The sequence below is a fragment of the Tachypleus tridentatus genome, chromosome 12, assembly GCF_004210375.1.
Source record: "Tachypleus tridentatus isolate NWPU-2018 chromosome 12, ASM421037v1, whole genome shotgun sequence".
NCBI lineage: Eukaryota > Metazoa > Arthropoda > Merostomata > Xiphosura > Limulidae > Tachypleus > Tachypleus tridentatus.
The window spans coordinates 94,140,062-94,161,710 of NC_134836.1; the positions used below are offsets into that span (position 1 = coordinate 94,140,062).

At 32.0% G+C, this 21,649-nt stretch overlaps 1 protein-coding gene across 5 annotated transcripts in view; it reads right to left on the reverse strand.

Moving 5' to 3' along the window:
• Positions 1-1,205: 1,205 nt before the first annotated feature.
• Positions 1,206-21,649, reverse strand: part of LOC143234033 (solute carrier family 25 member 16-like) — a 47,446-nt gene continuing 27,002 nt past the window's right edge. For 4 of the 5 annotated variants that reach the window (XM_076471048.1, XM_076471049.1, XM_076471047.1 and 1 more), the window contains exons 6-10: positions 21,497-21,618; positions 20,824-20,890; positions 17,804-17,966; positions 9,774-9,842; positions 1,206-6,381 (exon numbers count right to left, since the gene is read on the reverse strand). In XM_076471048.1, the coding sequence (XP_076327163.1) occupies positions 6,207-6,381; positions 9,774-9,842; positions 17,804-17,966; positions 20,824-20,890; positions 21,497-21,618 (596 nt within the window). In that variant the 3' untranslated portion in view covers positions 1,206-6,206. The remainder of the gene's footprint in view (positions 6,382-9,773; positions 9,843-17,803; positions 17,967-20,823; positions 20,891-21,496; positions 21,619-21,649) is intronic. The other variant, XR_013018479.1, reaches the window with a different exon arrangement.

Below are 21,649 nucleotides of genomic sequence, written 5' to 3' on the forward strand. Positions count from 1 at the left end.
TTCAGTTTTCTTATGGTATTAAATTCACATATACTTTTAATCAAATTGCATTGGGTGGTTAAATGGATACATTTATATTCCCCAGAACCATAATATTTTTGTGAATTGCTCCTTGAAACTGCAACAAAAAATATAAAGGAGCTGAACTCACAGTTTAGTTAAAACCAGTTAAATGCACATGCAATTTCTATTCATTATCATTTATTGAGAAAATGTATTTAAGTTAACCTCAGTAATTAAATGTAATTCTGTTACTACTTCTGCACCTTATTTACCTGTTGACACATTCGATGGTTTGTATCCATTAGTGTTTACTATTGAATGAGAAGAAATAGTAACAACCTAAAAATCACAAATGATAATTACAACATTAATCTCAACTTTCAAATAAGCTATGCAACAACATTCCCCACTTTTTTTTTTTTTTCTGAATATTATATGTAAATCAATATTCCATATTTCTAAGCTTTACTTGTACATAAGTATTAATTTCCAGTGCTTTCCTAATAATTGTTATATGCATACTTATTTTTTTGCCAAACTCCCAAGTTTTTGTGGCCAAGAAAACAAACAGTTTGCTATGAAGATAAACTATATCTTTTTCTTAGTTTAGAGAATAAATTTATTAAATATCAGTAAGATTCATTGACTTTTTAAAATAATATTTCCCTAAACTGTTACAAGGCTATGGTAAAACTCCAGTCATAAGAAATTACCCATCAGGATTGTAATTGTTAACATTTTTAGTCATGTCTTTACAATGCCTGTTTAAACAGACAAAATCATGGTAAATCTGATAAAATGTGAGTAATGAATTAATCAGTCAGATTCATAAGTTACAATAATAAAATTACATTTGGCTTTAACTTATTTCCAATAGTAATCTGAGAAAAAATTAACTGTTATTTAGTCAAATTTCTTGGATCACATTTTAATGTTTTTTTTAATACATTCCTTCATCTAAATGCTTCTGTAAATGAATATAAAAGATATTTAATCTGATAATGGAAAGCTCAAATTTGACAATTCAGCTAGAATACCCATCTAATAATAGCAGTTTGTATTTTCTTCAATGTACAAAAAATATTATTGAAACATGTCCTCCTGGTACAAGACTTTGATTTTGTTTTTATATATATAATTCTGAATTTTAGAATGACAGTAAATCCCTTATGGACACATTTTCTACAAACAGCAGTACAAAATTGGACATTCAAAATTTATTTACATCATTGAGGTCTAAAGATTCTACAGTTACTTAATATACTTGTGTTCAAGGAACCAGTTAACAGTACCAGCCACATGTATCTACTGGTAACAAAATAACTATTGTATATCATTTTTACAATATATTAGTATTTAATACAGAGCATGTTCAACAATTTATAAGTTAAAATATTTTGATACTTGAAATGCATGACTTTATCACCTTATTAGATACAATAAAGATTGCCAGTCACACACACTATGTAGGAACTTTTTTCTGTTTCTTTGCAGTGAGTTCAGTTTCTGTGAAATAGTGAATAAATTATTTTGTTACTGGCAAATATTAAAAAGCAACTTACATTTGATCTTACTTTTAAAACTATCTTTATATTTATCAATTAAAGCCACCAAGAGGAGAAAAAAATCTTCCCAAATCATATATACATGTAAATTGTTTTTTATAAATAATAATACACACTTTTTTCTACCATATAAATTCTTCTGTAGCTTAGACATCCAAATAATGTTAATTATTTATACATTTCACAAATGATATCAATTAAAACTATTGTTTTAAAGATATATACAATAATTTCAATGTTTTTAAAGTACTCCTTTGTTCTATTATAGGGTAACCTAAAAGTTATTTATTCTACATTATTATATTGATTCTTCTTTGATAAAGTATTCATGAGTTGACTGCAAAATGAGCAGAAACTGCCTATTAAAGAAACACTTCCATAAATGTATTGGTAACTATAAAATCTACTGACACAGCTTAAGTGTAGAGCAGTATTGCCCAACTGCCAGCATGCAAAGTCTTCAGCCCTAAAAATGTTTGAATGCTCATAAAAAATAAAAATTCCAAAATAATTTATAAAACTTATCTGTTCCTGAAATTTTTGTCACAGAGGTGATTCAAAATGCTCACGTTATATATGCAAAATGAATTTCACAATTAAAAATCGATGCACTGAAACAGCATTTAGCTGTTAATCTTACTAGAATAGCAAAAAAAGCTCATTTGTTCCCACCTGCTTCACAATCAACACTGGTCAACTGAGTTAAGTGTGTGATCTTTGGAAAATTATGTATGTGCTTAGCCTTGTCAGTATCTACTGTTGGCAGCAAATGTGCTTCAACCTGACTAATTTTTGTGCTTTTGAAGTAAACAATTCAGAGTGAATTTAATAATTACAATTAATAATTGTTTTTTAAAGTAATGAGTATACAGAAATCAAATGTATAAAGAGGATTATTTGTACACAAATTTCAAAGGAAAACGTGTCCTGTTTGTTTTAAATTCCACAACAAAAGACTATAACCTTTGGTGCCATTATGAAACAAACCACAGCAAAATGTATAACATTTACACTGGTGAAGCTAGAGAAACTGTGGTAAAAGACATTGTCAAAGTTGAATAAGTAGGAAAATGTCTTTCCCAAGCAATGATAATTCAAAAATCAAGTTTACAATTTTAGTTTTTCTCAGTTAAAATGAAAACAATTCAGAAATACTGATGTTACAACAGAATACATGATTTAAATGGCTAATGATTTCAAGAGATAAGAAAATGGTTAGAAAATTTTGGTGTGTCCTCTTTATCTTACCTAGCTGCTTCATGAAGAATCAATGAAGTTAGCAAAGTGCAATTCAGGTTAAAAGCATCTGTGTCAAAATCTAAATATTTCTTTCTAGAACTTGATGAAATGACAGACATAATTGACATTCATAAACTTATTGCATTGTCAATTATGAGTTCACTATTGCAGAAAAGATTCCAGGTATACCTTTAAATATAAATTAGTACTACTTTTTACAAAACACACACTTCAGTGGTTATGAAATACTAGAAGAAATGTCCTAAAGGCAGCTGTTTGTGCTAGCACTTATGGGTTTTTATACCTCATTGATAAAAAATTTCTAAAACAAGGGTTTTCCTAAGAAGTACTACACCAGAAGAGTGTTAATATAAACTGTAATGTTTTTATATACAAATAAGTGGTATGCTTTATTTGAAAATAAATATTTAAGTACTCCATTTACAAATTACATTAATAAAGATATAATCAAATCCTCACAAAAAGTCCTAGTGAAACTTGCATTCTTGTTGTGAGAATGGTACTTTTATTTAAAATTGAGTTCTGTGATAAATAAATGGTTGTTACACATACCAGCTATTTTTCTTATTGTATGAATTTTGAATATCAAAAGTGTGAAATGAAATGTTTTAATGTATTTTTGTGGTGGCATTGTATTTATTATTTTGAACATGTACCAGTACTGTGTGTGTGTGTGTGTGTGTGTATATATATATATATATATGCTACATTCATTATAGTAAGAGACAGGGTTTGAGAAGTTTTTCTGCCTTGTAACAGATGGTTATTAAATATCTTTCATTAAATGAATATATGAAAGATGTCACAAAACTTATAAAACTTAATCAAAAGTGGCAATTATGCTCAGAGTCATAGGAAATTTACCTCTTTTTCTTGAACAATTAGACATGGGGGTGTGAAGATATTTCATTATATTCTGGTATATGTTGACTTAGTAATGCTAAAATATTTTTTACAATGAGAAAGGAAATATAAGAATTTTGAGAGAAAAAAAAAAGTCGTGAATTCTGCTGTATTTGAGCTTTCTTCACAGGTATTACAGAGCAATTAAACAACCTGACCTGAATCTTAAACTTCAGGGCAAGAAGCAAATTATTGTGCTCCATTGAAGCTTTTCTTAAAAAAAAATATTTTTAAATAACTTTCACAGAAGAATTTGACAAATTTTTAAGATTCTCAAGAAATCAATAACAAATTTGAAATTGCCGAATTCAGTCATTTTCTGGGACCATGAATAAACAACTTAAAAAAAAGAAATTTTCAAATACATTGAAAGTAAAAATAAATGAACAAGATAACCAGTTTTAAATGGTGTTATGTGAACTGTAGGATAACATGTAAATTTCTGTTATGCAAGATGTTAATGGAAATTTTTTGAAGCATATCAACTGAAACTGATTTTCAAACCTTTGTAAACTTTGCTTTGGAAATACATTCAATGTTTTGTTTGGATGTGAATGCACTTTTGCTACTTTGAAACCAATAAAATTCCAGCAAAGAAACAGATTTACTGACAACAGTAGAGTAACAGTACTAAGACTAGTCACAACACAGTCGGAAGTTGCTATTTCAAAAGATCTTCCTCAGTGCTCTGTGATTTCAGATTTTGTAACTTTACTATAGTTTTTCATTGTATGTATCAGTTTCAGAATAAAATTGGTAATAGGCTTAAATTTATAAAGTTGTCTTTCAGTCTCCACTTTTCTACTATTTCACATCTGATTGTTAGGCCCATGCCTTCAGAATAAACACGCATGACATTTCAAAATGACTTCCTCTACATTTGAGCTGCACACTTACATTGTACATTCACTTGTTTCTATAAGTTGCTCTGATAGGCAGTTGATGCCCATTTCACAGTCAATTCTTTTATCGTTTATGTGTTACAATAGTGAACACTACACATGCACAGCTGTCTGGAAGCAAGATATTTAAATAAAGGAAAAATTGAACTTTTGGACAACTCCATGGAAAGTTTCACAAAATTAATTATTCCTATGAAAAAATAATTATTTATTTTAATAATTTAAACAAATTCTTTACCTGTTTACTTTTGGTAGTAATTACTTTAATTAAACTTTGATGTAATTTAAATTTCTTTAATACAAGGAAACCAGGTGATATTAAAAGAAACAATATGGCATTGAATAACTTAACAGAAATAAAGAGAATGTCTGAAGCAATTCAGTGAATTGTCTTACAAGATATACAGACAAGTATTTATATAGTTGACAACTTAAGAAACGAGTCTGCTCCTTTAGTAACAAAACAGTACTATTGTCATCAAGTTCAAAAATCACATTCAGAATAAAAGTAGGTACTGGCTATTGAAACTTACACCTCATCACACTTTCTGTTGATTATAACTTCTCATAGCAAATGCTTCAGGTCTGACTGTGCTTATTAAAATTATGTAAAGGAGATAAGGTTATAATATATAACAATAACAAGAAACAGCATGAGCTGAATAATTTGGAAGTGTACCACTTTCAGGTACATAATTTTTAAAACGTTACACATTTTTATCCTAAAACCTTTTTATTGTGTAAGAAAACTGTTTGTAAAGAACACAAATTTAGTACATTAGATAAAAATTACATTTCTCTAACACTTAACTTCACCAAACTTGCAATAATGAGAAATACAAAAAAGGGAGAACTGTCTTATTCTGTTGATCTTTGTATAATCTTATTGTTGTACAGTAAGACATGTCATTTCACACACTGTATGCATTATGTCTGTATTTATATTTATGAGGTCTGATCGTAATTCAAAACTGTAACCTTATCCATTCAATGTTAGAGATAAATAACTAAGATTATGTATTCCTACACCTAATCTCAAGTAAACAGAACACATTACACATGCTGATCACCATCATTACAATAACTATAAAAAGATACTTAAGTTTCTTATACAATTAACTCATTGTAAAATGGTGATTTTCTTGATTATTTTGTAACAACAAAATGAAATCATTTTGACTTCACTAATGATGAAGAATAACACGATAATCCAAACTCAAAAGTATTATTTGTAAGAAAAAAGATGGGAATGTCTGTAGACAATGATTTTTATGTTTGTCAATTTTTTTAAATAACTTAGTGAATGTGCGAAAATATCATCCGAATATAAAGAAAATAAATATCACATATTCTAGGTGACAGTGCTTGTCCATCAATATACAAAATAATACACTTAAAAACAAGGTACTGCACAATATCCTTTCATAATGCTTTTTTTAAACACTGTGCATTATAAAATAAAAGCTGGTTACATACAAGGATACTGAATTTATCCAGTAGTAAATATTATTTTCTGAAAGACAAGTTCTAAAAAAAAAGGAGTTAAGCTTTCACTCTAAGATGTTATTTCTCGTCAAGAATCAAGTCCTGTATCCAATCCTAAGTACTGTTTCATGAGTTCATACGTAGCAAATGAAACAGCCATCATAGGTATGGCACGTAGATAGTTGATACTCATTCCACGATAGAGTCCTTTTACGATACCATCTTCTTTGAATATGAGAAACAGTGTTGAGAACCAACTTTTACTGTAAAAAAATAAAATAAAAAAGTCATGCAATTGTGTTAATATAAACAACAATTAGATTAAAATATGCTTCAAGAAAAGTTTGTAAATCATTGCTGGTACTATATTGATAGAGTTACAAAATTTTATTATTTTTTTTAATCTTCTGTGATCATTTCAAAAAAGGATTTGAAGAATTAGTAAATGAATATTTTTAAACTACATTTGTAAATTTATACTCCTAACTCATATTTATGCTTACAAAAATAATAACCAAATTTTGACAAATATTATAGGCTACATTTTTGTAACCCTTTTGGTAACCTCTGCTAAACAAGATATTTGGAAAGTGTTCATTAATTTTAAGAAGACATGAAAATGAATGTGCACAGGCCAGTTCAATGGACCAATACTGTGCTGGAGAAGGAATATCAGATATAATATTGATTTTACTAATGGTATTTCACTGAAATGTGATAAGCTTTTAGTAAAATATACAAGTCTGTTGTGCACAAAAAATCAGATGTAATACTAATGTATTGTGCTTGAGATGTGTCTGTGCACTAACAAAATCAGACTGACGATTCACAGTGCAAGTTTCAGTGATGTCGAGAAAACCCACTTGTAGAGAATTATATATGCAAAAACGGCTCATTTGGGTTGAGAAAATATTTTACATAGAAGAGCGAACAACGTTTTGACCTTCTTCGGTTATCGTCAGGTTCGCTAAAAAACAATCTTACAAAAAGAGACATTAATTCCATTAAAAACCTAAAACAAGACAAAAACATAAAAATTCTAAAAGCAGATAAAGGTAACGCTATAGTCATAATGAACACGAATGAATACATCCAAAAAATGAAGAACATCCTCTCATAAAAGGAACAAATTTAAACCAATACACACAAATCCAACAAAGACACACGAGACACAACTGAACAAATTACTACTACAGATGAAAAAAGCCAACACAATTTCACAAACACTTTATTCCTACCTACGTAAAACCGACTCACACACACCACAAATATACGGCATCCCCAAACCTCATAAACCAGATTGTCCATTAGGACCAATAATGTCCACATATGAATCGTTTAATTACAATCTTGGAAACTACATAGCATGGGCATTCTCCAAATATGTAACATCAGCCAGCTCATTCATCAAAGACTCTTTTAATTTCAAGTCTAATGTAAATCAACTTAATCATAAAGCCTTAATGGCCATTTTCGATGTTATATCCCTCTTTACAGAAGTTCCAACCACTGAAGCCTGCAAGATGGTCTTAGAACTCTATATCTGAGACCCTAACCCAACTACAGACATTCCCAGTAACCAATTAGCAACCCTCATAGAATTCACCATGATAAAGACAAACTTCATGTTCAACAACCAAAACTATATACAAACAAATGGCCTAAGCATGGGCAACCCAGTATCACCAGTTCTAGCCAATATTTTTATGACACAAGTTGAAACACAAGCAATTAACACAGCATTACATCCACCACTATACTGGTACAGATATGTATATGACACAGTTGTGGGATTCAAATCTACAGAACACATACATAATTTTTTCAATCACATACATCCCAACATTAACTTCACATGTGAACAGGAAGAAAGCAGTCAAATATCATTTCTTAACCTCAAAATTACAAGAACCAACACACAATTCAAAAGAGAAATCCACCGAAAAATCACCCATACTGGACTATACATTCCTTGGGACTCAGCACATGAAACAAAACAAAAACTCAACATACTAAGAAACCAAATAAACACAGCCATAAAACTATGCTCACCAGATAAAATTAACGATGAATTAGACAAAATAAAACAATACTTCATCAACATCAATAAGTTTCCTCCACAAACAGTAGAAAACATTATACGCACACACCTATACACAAAGCAAAATCAACCAACAAAAGTAAATATATCTCACGAATCAAAAAATCACGAAACCATATACTGCTGTATACCATATATTCCTGACATCAGCAGACAAATAACCAACATTTGGCAAAAACTAGTAACAAAATATGACATTCCAGTTAATACCAAATTTATTCAAAAACCAGGCACAAAACTGAGGTCTATACTATGTTAAAACTACACTGACAAACACCACACCAACATTATTTATAAAATACAATGTGATAACTGCCACGACTTCTATATTGGAGAAACAAGTAGAAAAATGGAAACCAGATTCAAAGAATATAAAAAGTCACCTTCACACGTTTTCGAACACTGCAAGTCAAATAAACACAACATAACCATAGAAAACACTCAAATACTAAATAAAGAAACAAACATAAACAAATGCAAAATTAAAGAAGCCTTACTTATACAACAACTTAAACCCAAAATAAACCAATATAAGGGAATTCCTTTATACCTATATTAAATATAATAAAATAAAATTATATATTCAAACATCTAACACCGCCCTCTACATTCCGACACTCAGTTGCACAACCCCTATTTCAAACTTGTGGTCAGCTTCCGATCAGTTACCTCTTTCTTTGTGAACCTGACGATGACCGAAGAAGGTCGAAATGTTGTTCGCTCTTCTATGTAAAATATTTTCTCAACCCAAATGAGCCGTTTTTGCATATACAGTGCAAGTTTATTTTTATGTGAAGAATAAAAGTAATTTGAACGAAGTGCATATTGAACATACAGAATTTCAAGATATGTATCTAGTTTTTTCAGTATTCCTGTATATTGTATTTGGTATTTTCTCTAATACAAAAACAATGTCACTAAATCAGCAATGTAGGGTAAAATGAATAAGATAGAACTCTTGCATCAAATACATATGTTGAATGGCACTCTGTAAAACATGGCATGCACAATTTGAATCCATTCCCACATACATAGTGTTAAGCATTTGAAAGTTTAAATTGCAATATACTACAGAGACCTAATTTTTTTGTTAAATGCAATGATCCACTTAATAACTAACACCTGAAATGATTTAAATGGTACCAATGAAAAATCTATTATCATTTTATGTATTTTAAAGACAGCTAGATATGGGTATTAAAACTTCAAATGAGGTACAGCACAACATTTCAACCTTCTTAGGTCATCTTCAGGTTAACAAAGAGAGCTGGCAACTTTTTTAAATTGAAGATGACCTAAGAAGGTTGACATACTGTTCTGTACCTCAATTGAAGTTTCAATACCCATGCCAGCCATCTTAAGAATACATTTTTTTTACTTCAAGTAGGTTTCTGGTCATCATGAATTACCATTATTATTTTGCTTGTTTTCTATTAAACAAATTTGACAAACAGAATATTTATAATACTATAATGTGAATAAAGCTGTTAAAGAGTCCATAAAGGCTGTTCAAAAGAGCCATTATAAAAATATGTAGCACTGATATATATTCACCTGAACTTTTGTGTTTCTGGACTCATCATACTCAGCTGCATCCTTCGTCGGGTAACATCCAAAGGATAGCTAAAACATTAATGCAAAATGCAAGTATGGTAAACTATCTCTTTGTACAACACATTATTTGAAAAAAAAAAAAAGAAGCAAGATTAAGTTTTCAAACCTTTTTGATACTTAATATCATATGCTTAGAAACATGATCTAGTCTTGTGCAACCCATTTAAATTACACAAATCTTTTTCTTAACAATCAATTGGCTAGTCTGGATAAGTTCAAAGACATATAATAATATTCTACATCTTTAGAACTAATAAAAATGCATATAGTTTTTGTTCAGCATACCTGTATATTATGTTTGTTTTCGTTAAGAAGGGTGGAGTGCCTTGTGTTTAATTCCCATTGTCACTACACTTACTCATCCTGTTAATGTAAAGCTATTACAGCTATCTGCCACTGTTATTAATTTATGGACTGGTGACTAAAGTGAAGGCAACTAATTGGCAGCATTCACTAACTGGCTAATTAAGTATTAAATAGTGTAACTTTACATTACATATATAATTCTGTTCTTAAATAGTTGTATAAGCAGATAAGTATCTATGGGAGGGAGTTCAGACCTCCCCTCTCTTCTATTTTTCATAAATTAATAACTTTTGTGTAAAGCAGGCACAGACCTAGGGGTGGGCCAAGCACCCTCCACCCTCCATTTTTTTTCTTCCCAGAAATTAAGTATATTATTTAACGTTGTATAAACAATCACAGACACATGAGGAGGTCAAGAACATCTAATTATTTTAGCAGACAATAACTGTATTGTTTAATGTTGTTTTATGCAGAAATTAAGAAAAAGCTGCCAGTCTTCCTTCCCTAACCATAAATGACCAAACAGAAACTTTGGATATCACTGTATTTGACTGGATGGTTATATTATCGTCAAACTTTGAGGTTTACTGAAATCAATACAGGACGAGTCTTTAGTATTCCACTTATGACCTAAACCAAAATATGATTTTTTGTTTAGATAATAATGACAACATGGGCTTCAATTAAACATTGTCATGGTAATTTTCAAGCCCTGATTGTTTTCAAACACATTAATAATGTGTCAATGCTTTAGAATTAAAGTACTGCTTGAATTAAGTTAAAGTAATAATTATTTAATACTGCTTGGAGCACTGATTTGTGTTTTCATGAATGCCTCTGAAGAAGCTGTATAGCAAAACACTGACTGTCCAATTGAATAACAACATTTTTGTACAATAAGTTTGTTAATTTCTAGTACTAATATGTCTTCTACACAGCAATGTGGTGCTACAAAAATTAAATAAAACAAGATACTCTTATATTAAAACTTTAGTGAACAGTTTCAGAAATATTTGAAAGGTCTTTAAGATTTTAGTACTTTATTTTTCATTTCAGATGACAAAAGTAAATTAGGAAGTTTAATGTTTATCTCATATCACTCTTTCACTTTAGATTAGGATTGTGTTAGTTTCTTAACCACTTTGCTATAGTTTGTTTCACTGAAAAAGACAGCTCAGTAATCAATTTGACAAATTTTGCCAGCTGTTACTTGAAAGAAATTAAAGTGCACCACAGTGTGTTCCACAGTTGCTTGTCAGTTTACAATGGTGCATTCTGCAATTGCTTGTCAGTTTACATTCACACCATGTGGCATGTTCTGTAGCTAAGGGATTAATATAAGCTAATGTAGTTGTAACAATAAACCTAAAGTAAGTGAAAATATTTAATCATTTATTTGAACAAAAAAATTAACCTCATAAAGATTGGTTGGTTGGTTGATTTAGTGTTTTATGGCACAAAGCAGCTAGGCTATCTGCACCAAATATCCAGTAAAAGTTGAAAGTAAATTTAGTAAAATTCATAAAAGGAAATTAATGTAAAACAAAACAAAGTTTCTATCTAGTCTACAACTTTAAGAGAAAAACTACAGTAATTCAAGTTGTAAAGGACTTTCTGTAGTGTAACTGTAATTATCATAACTCACCAGGAAGACTAACAGGTAAGTATAAAAACCACCATCAGTCACTTGAAGTTGGCCTCTCCAGTTGAGGTTCTGAGTTATTTGATGGTATGGCAATTTTAAAAAGGTGGACAAGTGTTACTATCACCAATAACACTGTCTAATGTTATAGACAAACATGTTTAAAATGGTGCCGTTGTTGAGAGTCATAACGATGACAAGAAAGTAAACTGTGGCTTATTGTGATCTGAGTGTTACAAAACAATGATTTTAAGAACTGTGACCAATGTGTAGTCTAGTTAGAACAACTTCCTCTTTTCGATCCTTGTGGAAGCAAGATGGCCAAAGTCCAGTATAGGGATTTATTTGAAAAAGCTTTTATTCGTCTTGCTCGCTCCAAGCGTACTGACAGCTGGCACGGAGCCAAGCCTTGAATACAGAACCATAGTCCATGTATGGGACAGACACAGCACTGATAGTGCCAGATCAGATAGACTTAGCTGCGATGTCGGCAAGCTTGTTCCTGTGAATATCAACGTGGCCTGGTATCCAGAAAAACTGGACAGAAGTAGATGTTAAAGAGAAATGGACCAGTCAGTTTTAAATATCAGTGAGAACAGGGTGTGAACCAATGTGAAGCAATTCAAGGGCCAGTAGAGAACTAAACGAGTCAGTATAAAAAGTGCAGTTTGAGTACTGCTTAGCTTCTATGTGATCCAGGGCAAGAGAAATGGCATACATTTCAGCAGTGAACATAGAAGCTGTAGAGGGGATTCTGCATGCAACCACCGAACCACAATGAACCATGGCAGAGGCCATACAGTCACCTGATTTGAACCATCTGAATAAATAGAAATGGAAGGATGGTTCGAAAGATGTTCAACAAATAGCAGACAGTATTTCTAATCAGGAGTGTCTACTTTTCTCAGATGACTTAAAGATAGGTCACAACTGGGGATTGTAAGAAGCCATGGTGGGATGGGCTGACCATTGGATACAGCAATGTTATCCAAGGACAGAGCCAACTCATCCAACTGCACCTGGATACGAAGGCCAAAAGGAGCAATGGCAAACTATCTGTTCTGAAAAAGTATGGCCCATCAAGGAAGGAAAACACAACCCCAGGTGATGTGCTTTGGTAAGGAACAAAGTTTTGAAGCATATAGTAAAGACAGTTGCAAATGGTGGAGGTGCAAAGAAGGTTCATGAGACTCTATGTATAAGTTCTGAACTGGGAAAAATGCAGAAAGCCCCAGTGCAGAGCCAAAGTCCTCAATGATGAATAGGGTCTAGCATCTTTAAGGCCGATGGTCTGACAGAGCCATAGACCAGTGATCCATAGTCAAGTTTCAATTGAATAAGAGAGGAGGTTGTTTGATTTGAGAAACCAAATAAGATGAGCATTAACTATCCTCTCTAAGGTCTTAGAGAGACAGCTCATCAATGCAATTGGATGGTAGTTTGAAGGAATCTTGGGATCCTTCCCAGGCTTAGAGAAAGATAGGACAATAATCTGGCATCAGGCATCAGGAAGAACATTCTCCGCTTAGATCCAGTTAAAAACAATCAGAAGAATAGCAAGAAAAGCAGGAGATAGATGGCACAGCATATCATAGTGTATATCATCAGGTCCAACCAATGTACTGCCAGACTGATGAAGGGCCAGTTTGAATTTCACCACTGTAAAGGTAAAGGGATGATTCTAGTCATAGAGACAATCAGCTCGAAAGGAAAGAGGTGATTGCTCTGCCAGAGTCTTGATGGCTAAGAAGGTGGAAGAAGAAGCAAAAGTGCTAGATACCTAGCAAAAGCTTTCACCTAGAGTTTCGGCAATGCTCTGGGTATCAGCTACTTCCTGGCCATTAGAGAGCAGGATCGAGAGGGAGACAGAATTATATTGCCCACTGACCTTTTGAATCTTGTCTCATATGACTTTGGAACTGGCAGTAGATATGCCAGTTGTGAACTTAATCCAAGATTCCTTCTGGCTTTGACGTCTTACCCACTGAGCTGTGCATGGCCCTGCTGGAAAGCAATGGGGTTCGAGAATGTGGGATATCTACAGAAAGTATCCTAGGTCCGTTTTTGAGCCTTCAGTGCCATGTGACAGGCATAATTCCACCATGAATGAGGATATAGTGGAAAATGTGTTGAGGTTTTACGAATACATTGAGCAGCTGTTCGTATAATACAGTCAGTTACTACTGTCATACAGTTGTCTATTGATGGCAGGATCAAGTTCTGCCAATTTGAAAGAGTGAAAGAGGGCCAATTTGCCTGATCCAGCTTCCACTGGGGCAAGCAAGTCAGGTAGCATCGATTATGGCCAGTCTCTCTCAAAATGACAGGAAAATGACCACTGCCCCATGGGTTAATGTAATGTAAACCCTCCATGAAAATTGTGAGAAAAGTGGAAGGGAGCATACCAAGAGATCAACAGCAATAAAAGACTGACTAGGTGCATGAAAATGAGTATAAACACCAGTATTTAAGAGAGAAAGGTTGTGATCAGAGAGCATATGCTCTACAGAGCAACCCCTCCTATCAATATCAGCACTTGCCCAGAGGGGATGATGTCCATTAAAGTCCCCCAGATGAAAAAGGGAGACGGCAACTGTTTAATGAGAGCATCAAGGTATGATTGATTATATTTATCTCCAGGCAACAGGTAGAGAGAAAAAACAGTGATGGTATGAGCCAAGGAAACACGGATGGCTACTGCCTCCAAGAATGTGTCGAGTGGCAAAGACAGGGTGGGCACATGCTGATAAACCAACAGTGCCACCCTCCATGCAATCATCCATCACACAACCTGCCATTTCTGTGCAAAAAAAAACACTAAAAGGTGACTGTATCAGCAGGTTTCAGAAATGTTTCCTGTAAGGATAGACATACAGGATGAAAGGAAGCAATCAGTGTTTTGATGTCATCCACATTAGAATGTAAACCCCGACAGTTTCATTGTATCAGTGTGGCCATTTTTATTTACATGTAGATGAATTGGGTGGAGAACCCTTCTGCTTATGACCACGTCTTTTTTCCTTACAGTCCTTATTCGAGGGAGGTCTACTGACCTCCATGGATCCTGCCCTGGGTCAACTGGGCAGATCTTTGCTGTTGGAAGGGGATTCTAGTGACTGAGGATGTGAATGAATGAATGTTTTGTATCTTGGGTGGGAGAAGATGGATCTGAGGAAAAGCCTATACCTGGAACCAAAGGATGTGGATCTTGGGGTTTGTTTGAATGTATGTAAGGGACAGAGACAGGTGTTGAAGTAGATTCTTAAACTTTTTTAACCATGGAGGTTGAAAGACTTTTCATTTGTTTGGAGAACAAATCTTTTGGAGGCACAGAGAGATCTGTCTGCACTCCCACTGTAGTTGTGGAACGAAGTGCAGCAGCATACATTAGAGATGAGGTGGTAAACAGCAATTTTCGAGCCTCAGGATAAGTAATATTATCAATTGTTCTCAAATGCTGCACCTCTTTTTCTTCCAACCATTTAGGGCAAGAATGAAAGCAGGACAGGTGAGAGCCATTGCATCTGATGCAATGAGGGTCCGTTTTCACACTCGTAGGCATCAACAAGCACACATCAAGGAATCACGACATGACATCTTTGAGTGACCGAACTGCTGACATCAAAGAGGGTTTAGAATGCATGGCCTTACTCTGCAATTAAGATAATCTGCTTTGATGGTGGCAGGTGGGTGTGGTGGCATAAATGTGAGAATAAGGACATTGGTTAGCACCATAATTACATCTATGCAAGTGGAGATATGCCTCACTGCAGTAACTCCTTGGGTGGAGAAACCAGCAAGAATCTTTGACTCTGGGATGTTCTTCAAATCCCTCTCAACAATAACTCCTCATGATGAATTCAAAGTAGCATGAGGCATAACCTCAATAGGTATATCCCCAATTGCCTTTGAATGCAAGAGGAGTTCACTGTGTTGAGATGTGGATGTTTCCACCAATATGTCACCAGATCGAAGCTTCTTTACTGACTTTGGAGAGCCAGCACGTCCCTCCAGTCCCTTCTGAATGAAAAAGGGAAACATTTGCCATAAAGGTTTGTCTGAAAGTGAAGGCAATATAAGAAAATGAGGCATAACAGGTGGTACAGATAGTGAGGATTGCTGCTCAGAATCTTCAAGACGTGGTCATTTACCTATAGACTGTTTTTTCACTATTTTATTAAGATTTTTAATTGGAGTATCTATAATAAAGAAAGGGAAATTTTGGTGCCCACTAACCCCACCCACCATGGAGCCCTACAAGGGGATGCACTACAATGTCAAACAAGGACATTGCAGCAACACCAGGGTTTCGTGAGCACTATACCCAAACACCAGCATCAGATATAATGTCCACAACACCTGTTGAGAACATCCAACACTGGTACTTGGCTGACCCTAGCCCGACTGGACCAGCCAACTGACCCAAGGGGGAACACCCCAAGACTGTCCATCTACAAGAATTCAAGGCCAAAGTGGTGTGTTAGGGTTGGACCCCTCAACCACTAGGATCATCTCCTCCTCTTCACGGGTTACCACACATGGCAAACAGGAGTGGATGTTCAGAACCCAGAGGAGATAAACTGAAAGAGCAGAACCTTTCCTGGGAGGTCCCCTCACTACATACAGAAATCCACAACAAGGGGCCTAATAAAGAATATTTCCAGACTGTATTTTATTTTAATGGTACGACATTCACTAATCTACAAATTCAATTTAAGGTCCACAAAGATAAAACTAACAAGCCTGACTAATTAAAATAATTTAAAATACAAATTCCATGAACAGAAACATGTTAGTAGTATTTCTAAATCAACAAAACAGGCACAGAAATAGGAAGCTTATAATGTATAGAGTATGACTATTTTTATTTATACTGTCTCCTTTTCTTGAATATGGAAGTGTATAACAATAGCATATATCCTGATTATAAAAACATTTCTTTGTGATCACCTTAAAATATGTTGTGTTATTTACAAAGTAATATATGCAAAACAATTCTGTATCTATATAGTATGCATTTAGACCAGTTGGTGTCAAACTTCATATAATCTTTTACAAGATAATTTTCTAATGATTTTAGTAACTGTCTTCACACAAAATTTATCAAAAAAGTTTGAATACAAAAATCAACTTGTAATCTTTGTAAATATCAGATATAAAAGTTAATTTGATTTCTAAATTAGAAAATATGTACAAGTAAACAGTATCCTTATGTGACTTATAAGACAATATCTGTGATGATAATAATTAATTTTGATATTTCATGAAAAACAATCTCACTTTTATCACTTTTAGGAAAAAATTTAAAAAGGCATGTAAGCCATGAAAAATATTAAAGATGAGAAAGGTACATAACAAACAGTAATCTATGTTGAAAATAAAAAAATGTAATAACAGAATAACTGTAGACACAAATCCATTTCATAAAAAGCAGTAATTCAGCATATATTACAGATTATGGAAACACATCCAAGTAGGTTTCATTTCCCAGTGAACAATAATACAGAATTATGAACATGTAATAGATAAGCATCCATTCCACATATGAAAGCATACTGTGTTGGTCCAACTTGTAAGGTTTCTCTAAAACACTATCTGTGGATGGAGGGATATACGAGTGTTCTTTCCAAAGATAAATATTCAGACATCAAGATTTATATGATATACAGCCAATGAATAAAGACAGGAAATTTAAAATAACAAGATATCCACAAAACTTTATAACTGGTAGTATCTTTTAAATTGCTTATAAATATGATTGTTATTAAAATATTTTAAAAGATTTTACTTAGAACTTTTGTCAGTTTTCAGAATTTCACTGAGAACAATTTGCATGTTTATGTATGTTATTTATGGTTTATTTCCAAAATAAAACAAAAAAATTCACATTTTCAAAAACGTATTTTTTTAAAGAGGTTCAGTGAATAGCAACATAGCTACAAATGTACAAAACAATTACAAAACACAATAAGTAAACCTGTCTATGGGACAAAACTGGATTTAAAATGGAAGTGACACTTACGAAACACTCTGTGCAATTGCTCCAGCAAAGCTTCCACAAAGCAGTTTAGCTGGAACAAGAAGTACTACTCCCCCAGAGTTACGGGGACATGGACGGCCACAAGTTGTAGGAAAGTATTCTAAGCATATTACTTTCAGTCTCTCAAAGACATAAAAAGATAACCCTAATGAAAAAATAACAAGAATGTAATGAATTATTATTATAGAATTCATGACTTTGCACATATGGAGAAACAAGTCATTTCTGTCTCAATAGATAACTGAGTATTCACTAAATAAAATTGAGTGAAATTTTTGTATTAACATAAGATACACAATTGAGTATTTCAAGAATAAAAATTCATTATTAATGATACATTCCAGAATTCACTTCAATGATATTTTTTGTTAACAAGATATACAAATGTAAATACTATTTCCAAAAATCATCTTCCTTGCCAGATTCAAATTCTGCTTATTTGTAATTTATTCCTCAAATCAACTCAGAAATTTAATCAATATTTTTGTTTTCATACTCTTTCATTGTAAAGTGAGTTTAAAACTGCAGTGTAGATCAAACAATTGGATTTACATTTTCATCACTGTGCATTATTGCAAGTTGTAACATTGAAAGATCTTAATTTCCCATTAGTTATGATCTCTTATTATGACCACCTGAAAACTACAATTTCAAACAACAGTACGTTTCACCTGGAATCAGAGCCATACAGACTTGATGTAAATTACAATAACTATTATTATTAAATACAAATTTGTTTTTAATTTTTTTGTACTGAAAAATCAAAACAGTTTCACAATCTCCTTCAATTTCATATTTAAAAATTAAAACACTTAAAAACATTTTTAAAAACTGCAGTAAGTCTTACTTAAAGAAATTTCTTTAACAGATGATTTATAGATAGGTCAAAGACAGCATGTCACAGTTTTTTCAAATTACTTCCAAAATGTAATTAAACTACTTTATTAACAAGGCGTACAAATAAATTTAGTACCAAAGTGTAGTTAATAAATCAAATGTTAACATAAGTTATATGCTCTTAATTATACAAGAAAATATTTTAAAAAATCATCAACTCTCTCAGGGTGAGAATTGAGACAGTCCTCCAGTTCTTCACCCTACCCTCATATTTAATTACTACCCTTCACTAAAGTGTGAAATTTGATATAAACTACCTATTATAACACAGATATTACTAGAGCAAAGTAATTTTTGTAGCCTTCCGTCTTATAGTCATAAAACAGAAAATCAGACCAACTTGCTACACCTACCCATCACATCCTCTCTTTTACAAATTGTTAGAAATTCTCTCCATTTTTTAGTTAAATGAAAAAAAATTGAAAATATAGAAGAGCTTTTTATATTCATAACTTTTAATGAATTTTGTACAAAACCAACAAACAGTTCTGACATAACTTAATATTCCTGGTGGCTCAGCATTAAGTTCAGCAAATTATAATACTGAAAATTGGCTTTCAGTGCTCATACTACACAAACAAAACAGATCTGATGGGTTTTAGCTAAAGTAAAATTAATACATGTTGTATCTCAGTAAACTACATATTATGCAATTTTCTTTTTATCAGCTCAGCTTTATACTGATCTATCAAAACTCAAACTGGAACAAGACAACACATCCAATTAAGGTGCCTTATAGTGTTGGATTGATGGCAGCTTTTTCAAAAGTATAGTGAAAGAATGAAATTAATATTTACTCAGTATTTTTCCATGATCAACAGATAAATATATTTTATTTTTACAAACATTTGAAGACACTTCACAAATATATTATAAAATTTAAATATACAGTATTGATGTTAACCTGAAAAAAAAATGCTACTTTGATTACAAATGTTATTCCAAACATAGTTACAATTTACATGCATTCGTACAGTTACTAACATGTAACTTATTAGTGATTAAGTTATTAAAAAAATAAACAATTAACCGAGCTTGACATGCATTTTAGTTTTGTTTATATAAAGTAAGTTCTGAAAGAAAATTAAAGATGATATACTGGGACCAAGTTTGACTTCTGCTCAATTTTAATTTTCACTCCAAAAATAAATTGTTGAAGAACTAACATTAAAATATGTCAGTCAAAACAGTTAAAATGAAAATTTAATTTATAAATGTTTGTATCAAGCACATATGTATTATCAACCATTGATTTTTAATACCTGGAATGTCTATTATAAAATAGTTGTATTTGGAAAAAATCAATAAACAACAAAGCTAGTTACGGTATGACTATACGGTTAATTCTTTCAAAACATGAGGGACATCAGCGGTTTCCCTTGATTTGGTTTTTTCCTTCATAATGAAAATTCTTAGCTAAATTGTAAGAAACTTAAACTTACAAAATGGTACCTAGTTTTGGCTTAAAAATCTGTGTAGTTTGATTCAGTGTTTATATCATTTTTAGATCATGAAGCTTAAAAAAATTTTCTTGTGAAAAACAGTTTTGAAAGTTCTGTTTTGTATACTCAGTTTCATCTCAATTACATGTTCATTTTCATATTTCTTCTGTTACTTTATGTTACTGACTGCAATAGGCACCACTTTTGGCTGTAAATTAAAGATTCTCTGTAAGATGCATATTAGAAATAAAACAATGTAAAAGTATAAAGTTTTATTGAAGAACCTGGGGGTCAAGCTGTAAATGCAAAGGTTCTTTTACCAACTGTTTTGATGATAATCTTATGTCAACTGCACTTGCAGTTTCTAAACAGTAATAAACTTACAAGTAGTTACACTGTCCTCAAGGAAAACTGTTTGAAATAAATTATAAATATTAAATCAATGTTATAACTGTTCACTGGTTATACAAGTATAAGGCTATCACATTTTAATACTTGTTATAATTATAACATGCATAACATCTCTCAGAAAAAATAAAATAAACTGACAACTGCTTTGTAAGTATAATTACCATAACATTATGTCACTAGATATAAGATTTTTATGTACAGAAATAAAATACAAAAACTTTACAATACTGAATTTAATACTAAATGGCATACCTGCATAGGGTATCATACCCATGATAGTAGGAGACAGTCCTTTGTAAAGAGCTCTGATTCCACCTTCCTACATACATACATAGATGTATATACACACACATTATTGTACACAATGTTTTTGAAGACTACATTTAACATTAAAAGAAAAAGAAAAACTTGTAAAGCAAATAGTTGTTTGTAACAATTTAAAAATTAAAAGCAGGACATTATTACATACTTTTTAAAGATTATATATATATTTAACAGCACTCCAGAAAATAATATATATGTTTAACAACACTCCAGAAAATCACGTAAAAGAATTTATGAACTCATTGATATGTTAATAGAAGTATTTTTCTCCTATTAATACATTCCAAGGAATAAATTAAATATACAAACAAAATACAATCCAATATGAAAATTTAAAAAATATTGTTAATAAAATCCAATTTGATGAAACTTAATCTCCAATAATGAGAAACTTACTATAAAAATATATATATATAATTTAGCAGAATGGGAAAAATGATACTGCAATACTACTTTGTGATACTAACTAGTAAAGTACTTTACAAACAAATAAAGCATTTATCGGTAAAATGTTTTATAAAAGAATTAAAAGTACATTTGTGTATATATACTATATACACACTAAAAACGTATGGATTAAAATACTAGTACAATAACTTACTGATTTGAATATACACACTAGAGTATGCAAGATACCATTATACATATGATCTCCTGCAACTTGAAAAGCAAGTCGGGCTCTGACAATATCCAAGGGATAGGTACACAAAACAGCTGTAACTCCTGTTCAAGTAAAAATTATACTTTTGAATGA